Source organism: Branchiostoma floridae, chromosome 3 (assembly GCF_000003815.2).
Source record: "Branchiostoma floridae strain S238N-H82 chromosome 3, Bfl_VNyyK, whole genome shotgun sequence".
In the NCBI taxonomy this organism is placed as follows: domain Eukaryota; kingdom Metazoa; phylum Chordata; class Leptocardii; order Amphioxiformes; family Branchiostomatidae; genus Branchiostoma; species Branchiostoma floridae.
Genome location: NC_049981.1, coordinates 23,786,625 through 23,793,600, shown reverse-complemented (window position 1 = coordinate 23,793,600; position 6,976 = coordinate 23,786,625). Strand labels below are relative to the sequence as shown.

The following is a 6,976-nucleotide window of genomic DNA, read 5'->3' as shown; positions in this document are numbered from 1 at the left end:
GGGATATAGGGTCATAAATCTGAAGAGGGTCAGGGCAAAGCTGACAACAGAATGGACTGGAAGGTAGGTATTTCAGCATTACGTCTCCGCTGGGACTCTAAAGCGTTTTAAAACCGACCCGTCTACGTACCTCGTACATATATTACGACGCACGTAGGTGGATAAATATATTTTAAAACTTATACATGATTGTAAACACACGCGAGCTACTCGTGCAATGTTGATATCAACAGAGCCGAACGATTAACAACAGCTTTATCTACTTAAACACACTGCCAGTCTTACAATTGACTTACAGGCACATATTGCAGGCACTCCTATATCTGTTACAGCGTAACCACGCACCGCTTCTACAATGTTAACATCACATTGTTCCATTGGTTCTACACAGTTACGAGGGGCGTGCAATTAGTAATGGTCCTGACCCATTTCCCATAGCAGGAGATTAATGAAACTTGGCACAGTTATTAGTCTTTCTCTTCATAGGAATCACCCAGAGTTATGCATTTCTCCCATCGTTTGATGCAGCTCTGGACACCGATTTTGTAGGACACCCCAGGTTGGTCCTCCAACTGATGCCTCATCAATGGCACAAGAGGGACGACCAGGTCTGGGAGCTGTTTCCACAGACTTCCAGCCACGTTTGAATTCAGGATGCCAGCGTTTTACAAGGTCATATGATGGGGCATCATCACCATAAGTTTCATTTATTTCATCAAAAGTCTTCTTTGGTGTGCGTCCTTTCAAATACAAAAACCGGATCACTGCGCGACACTCAACTGGTTCCATTTCACACCTGGTCCATTTCGCACCTGACTAAGTTCAAACACCAGTAAATCAGAAACCACAATTAGTTCAGAGCTGTCTTTTGCAACATAACCAATAGAGATATGAATTATTACACATACAAAATTTCATTTAGATCAGACAACTGGAAGTGGGTCAGGACCATTACTTATTGCACGCCCCTCGTACCTGGTAACACCTACAGCTGCTACTACAATATAATAAAATCGTGTGACGATGTGTAAACTGTTTCAATGTAACCACTAGTATAAATAGCTACCACTACAACGTTGTCGTGTTACAGCTTCATTACACTCTTACAGTGCAACCACTATTATCACTACTTCCAATACTACTACAGTAACTACTACTACTACTACTACTACACAGAGTAAACACAACGAAATATTATACAGAGTAGAAAACACTCACCTCGCACCGACTGCCTGAAACAGCCTGCTGACAAATAAGAAGAAAAACACAAAATTAGTGACCGTGTGGCGGGAACATATCAAAACCTTCAATCAAGACTTGAAAGCAACAATTAATTCTAACTTCTATACTTAAAGAATGGCATTCTCCTTCCCCAGATTCTGATACAATGGCTTTTGTTAGATTCAAAAATATTTGTAACGTCAAGCTGAATCATGATAATCAGCAAAAAAAATCAATTTCTGCAACATAACAGGACATCTCTACCCAAACCATCTCGATGATAACTTAACTTTTTGGCACATAGCACAGTGCACTCTAATCTTCTCCAGCAAAATTGTCTTGTTATCCGTGCAAAAGTATTACAATAACAGCAAACCGAATCTTGTCACAGAACATATTGTATACATCTTACATTATATTTGATTTACAGTAGGCGATGAGCTTAAAAAAACTACGTGTAACATCGAGATATGAGTCTAGCAACAATAAACAAACGTACATATAGTTATTGACTGTAGATGCTTACTAAGCACTATCGATATCGGCAGTCTCAATGGTTATGAGATGTCTATGTTTTGTTACAATAGAAATTCGTATATCTGATTCAATAAAACCTCTGAGTCAGTTTTGGCAGCAATCTAAGGTATTTACGGATACACCTCACTAGACAGCATCGGTAATTCGTCATTATTATCATAACTTGTTCAGCCGATGTGTAGATACTAAAGTATTATATCATATAAGAGGTAATTTGATCACAGTGGGCGAATGAACGTTGATTACATTACTGGCATGGTTTCGGTGCTACCACAAAAAAAATATTTACTCCTGTGTATTTCAAACAGAACTGCTCCACAAATCATGTCACACACACGGTCTAACTATTTGGATTTCTTCAATGATATAGCATGGCCATATACCATGTCTAAGACTTAATACAATAACTTGCAGTTCTGTGTATTATAACGGGTTGTTTTACGTTCTTTTAAAACGCTACAGAGTACAGATAAAAAAATGGCAAGGACACAAGGACACGGGAAAATGGTCAACATGTTGACACTCACCTACCACTCTGTTGTAAGCATTGGCAAACATGGCTGATATCAACAATTGGAGACAGTATATATGGCTTCTAACCCACAGAGGGAAGACGAAATGTATGTTAGACTGCCTTCGGTTCGGGAGTCTTAAGTTAGGATTACCACGAATCGCCAAGAGTCACAAATGGTAAAAAAAAAATACATGTTGTTATGGGAAACAATGGTTTGTTCCATTTTCAACATGACTTCTCTATTTCTCTTTCTTTCTTTAAATTTTCAATGACGTAGCAAATGTGTTTCAATTTTAAAAATGAAAGTAATAGTGCTACTATGCATGGCCAAAAAATGGTTTTCCGCAATAACGGCTCTTGGAAACGTGATAAAAAAAGGGCATGACCAAACCTGAGAGCCTCCCTACGTTGAGGGTTAAAATAGGACGCCCCGGTGTTGGGAATTATGAATCCTCATATGCCCAAGGGCGCATCCTGGCTATGGCAGCAAACGAATCTTTTGTAGCGCTGTAGAAATCCCTAACCCAGACGTTTCTCCAATAACATGTGAAGGCACCGGGCTTAAGGGATGAAAACCTTTTCAAGTGTATGATGGAGGTCTTGAAGCGAAGGTCACCGATTTTGAAGACAATTAATCATAAATTTTGCGTACGTTTATCTTAATTTGGGATCGCTACTGTACTACCTGTAGTTACCGCCGGTGAGTTAAGGACTATGCGGTATATGATGTGAAGGACACGCCGGTAAATAGTGCATGCAAGTATCGTAAGCCTTGAGCCGGCCATAGCTGTCTGGCACGTACAACAACAGTGTTTGTTAGCGCCATGAAAGGTGATGGCTGTGTTTTAAGTAGCGTTCGTTGTCCGCCTATCTGATAACACGATAACCCAAGAATGCATGGGTGGATTGTCTTGGTTTCAAGTATGTGGGTAGGTCTTGATATGACCTCAAAATAATTAGATTTTGGACCTTAAGGTTGACAAAAGGATGTAAATGTGGGAATATAGTGCAATAGGTATCAATTTTATACAAATTGCCTATCCCAGATTATTTCCACTTTTAACTATATAATATTGTTTAAGCTTCCTTTATCGTACATGAACCTTACATCGGATCCGAATGACGATATGTACCCCCTGTGTATACCATCCACAACTTTCTACTCTATCTATGACGTGTGATGTCTTTCCCGTAACGCGGCGTACGCCTTAATGTAAGCCGGAAGATGGATATTTTACACCCAAGGGATGACTTAACAGTACATTTAAGGTCTCACCACAACATTAAGGCTCGACGTTTCGACAGACTATTGGTGATCATTTGCCGGGGGTAATGTTCTCCTAAAGAGCATAACAAATGTACAAGTAGATAAAACAATAACTCATGTGAATAAAGGACTCCATTCTAATGTATATGCGCAGAGTTTTCATGTTTGTTCGCGTGTACAGATAGCAATGCACTTTTCAAGTAAGTGTCTAACATAGATACTTTCCATGTGACCAGAGTAGTATGAAATACAGCAGGCTATTTAATTTTATTTCATTCTATTCTAGTCTTTCAAATCAATTTCATTTCATGTTAAGGGGATAAAATTTACAAATTGCCCCAAAACATACTTAGGACAATATCAAAATATAGTTATTACACTTATAATCAAAAGTATGCATAATAAGACTAATTACGGTGACAACGTTTGTTTCTATTTCCTTGCAATGCAGAAGGCATCCCAAACAGCAATGCTGACAAAAGACATTACATTATTCATAACTAACTTTCATCTACACAAAGTATAGATTAATATTCTCTCTAACAGGGTTTATCTTGAGCAGCTGCAATGATGACAATAACACGCATGAATGCTAGGATAAACGATTACATGTTAGGCGATCAGAACTTGACTTAGTAAGTAATGTATATTAATGGACGTGCCAGAAGAAATCAATGACGTGATACGTTAACACGTATGCGTGTGCACCTCAATATGTGTAAGGATAATGTAAAATCATAGAGGCATGAAGGTATATTCATCATTATTTCCAAGCAGACAGTAGTAAGTAGGAAAAACTGCATCATTAGTTTATTACAAAAATTTCCGAAAATACTTTCATAAACAAACTAAGCCACGTTTGGGATTGTTTTCTCACGGCAAAAGCGCCACCTACATCGGCTACAAATAGTGGTGAGAAGCAGAACTCCAGTTAGAAGCTCTGAGAGACATCGAAACGTAAGCTATGTAAGTACCCACTGGTTGTGCACAAAGAATTTCTCCTTTATCCTACAAAAATTTCATTAGGCCAAACGGGCCCTATTACATCGATGACATCCGAGCGCGCATCATTCTTCGTCTGTTTTACACTGAAAAGTTTGCAACCATACTTAACCCTAAACAGACGGGGGAAGGGGGGGCTTTTGAGGCGGGGCCAACTTTCATCTCGCATAGCGCCAGAACAGCTTCAGCTAGAGCAACGACATTGGTGAGTTTTTTTCTAAAATTTACTTAGTAACAGCTTCCCGGAGTGTGGAGAATTTTTTTATTTTTTCGTGTTGCCATATTGTCAAAAATGGCTGATTTTGGTTCTAACAATGTATTTGTTATGTTTATTTGCTACATTACTGCTATTTTCTTACATAAACGAAATTTTATAATATCTAGAATATCATTTATAATTGAATATGCCTAAATTATACTAATTTGGTGACGTCAGAGGTCAAAATCCAAGATGGTGGACCATGTGACCAGATTAATAATTCTTGAAATCTTTCAGTATTATGTCTACATCACCCTCTTTAAATTTGGTGGCCATCTGATTAATATTCATTTAGGAGTGTCAGAAGGGGCGGGCTTCAAAAGCCCCCTTGCCCGGTCCAGGGATGACCGAAAGGCTCGACTTTAATAGGATTAAATAAAATACATGTTTAGATTTCTCAAACTCAAACATTATGTCAACGTCACTCACAATTCAGTAAAAACCTAAAGATTTCTTTTTTTATTTTCAAAGAAAGGGTTAAAAACACCATCAGCGGTCATGATGACCGTTGTTTTGGAGTTGTTTTCGCAAAACATAGGATAAACAAAGCAAGCATAAGTCTAAAGTGCTCTGCTCAGTCGGATATCAATCTGCTTACTGTTAGCAAAGAGGTATTAAAAACAAATTTTCATTGCTTGCCTAGCCCCTTTACAGTTTCAACCATTCGACCACAGAGATGATCAGTATCTAAGTGCAGGAGGAATGTGTGCGTCATTATGACGTCAGGAAGTCGGCAACGGCACTTTGAACTTTAACCTTCCTATGTAGTACACCTGCCCTTCGAACTGCGTTAGAAAAACGTGAACCAGAAAGAAAGGTAGGTATGGCAGCAATCTAAACTTCTCGATGTAAAATGTATAATACAATACACGTATTAAGTATAGTATACGTGGTAAATATTATGGAATAACTGTTCTGGGGTTTACTATTCTGTGGTAGAAATTGCCAACTTCAATATTTATTTGAAATAAACATGTTTGAGATATTATTTCATTTACGTAGATAGGGGCCCTACCATATTTTAATTTACATTTCCATTTATTCCATAAAACGATTTTACACATGCCAAAACTATTTCTCGTATGACCATATGGTCTACATAGTGTAAGCGTTGGGTTGGGAACATGACGCTATAGCTGGTATTCAAAACGTTTTTTATAACATATGTTCAAGAGGTTTCCCTCTGACGAGGGTATTGTTTTAGGTCGTGTATGTGTGTAAGCACCAAAAGCTAAGCTCAAGATCCTTTTGAAGGATTTGTATGAAGTTTGTCAGTAGTTATAAGGGTCCCAAACAAACATGGTCCCGTCAGTATTTTCAGGCATTGGAATAATACGGGCCTATACTTCCTTTCTGAAAGTAGTGCGGTGGTATATAGTCCATAAATAGCTAGTCCACCCGGCGAGTTAAACTACCTCGATTTGGAGCATCCTGTTGGCTTTAGACTTATTTAGCATCAATCTTTATAGTGAGTGATAAAGCTAGGGCTAGGAATAAGTCACAAAACTCACGGAGCTTTTAGACTTCAGCTTACTTGTTCGTCTCTGATTGAATATGTTTCAGAGCGCCAAAATATGGATAGTTCTAGACAAATGGCATATGTATTTTTCTTTACAGCAACACCCGGATGTTATGGCCTCTGTTGAACCAGAAACACTATACAGTTGCACCGAATGTTTTTACAGGACAAAGTCCAAGCACTGTTTGAATCGCCATGCCAAAATCCACAACGCAAACCGCGCCAGACCCTACCAATGCGCGCACTGTGACTACAGGGCACCGGACAGGATGGCTTTAACGAGCCACGTGTCAATACACAGCCGTGAACCGCAGTTCACCTGTGACAAGTGTGACTTTAAGACTCGCCACTCTTCTTCTTTACGCACACACCTCCGGCGACACGCCGGTGTGAGACCGTTCCACTGTGAGCAGTGTGATTATTCCGGGTTCCGCAGGGAGACGCTGGAAGCACACGTCCTGGCCGTGCACCTGAAGCTCCGCCCGCACGTCTGCGGAGTCTGCGGCTACAAGGCGGCCAAGAAGAGCAGTCTAACCACGCACATGAAGGTCCACACCGGGGAAAAGCCTTTCAAGTGTAAAGAGTGCGACTACGCCGGTTCGAGACAGATTCATCTAGACAGACACATGGCTAAACACACAGGAATCTATCTGTTCG

General features: G+C 39.6%; 1 protein-coding gene across 1 annotated transcript in view; it reads right to left on the bottom strand.

The window, feature by feature from the left end:
- LOC118412578 (cGMP-dependent protein kinase 1-like) overlaps positions 1 to 6,976 on the bottom strand; it is a gene marked incomplete in the record, with an annotated part of 96,400 nt that overhangs the window by 52,908 nt on the left and 36,516 nt on the right. Inside the window, 1 exon segment of the mRNA XM_035815526.1 lies at positions 1,219 to 1,245. Within this exon segment, the coding sequence (XP_035671419.1) occupies positions 1,219 to 1,245 (27 nt within the window).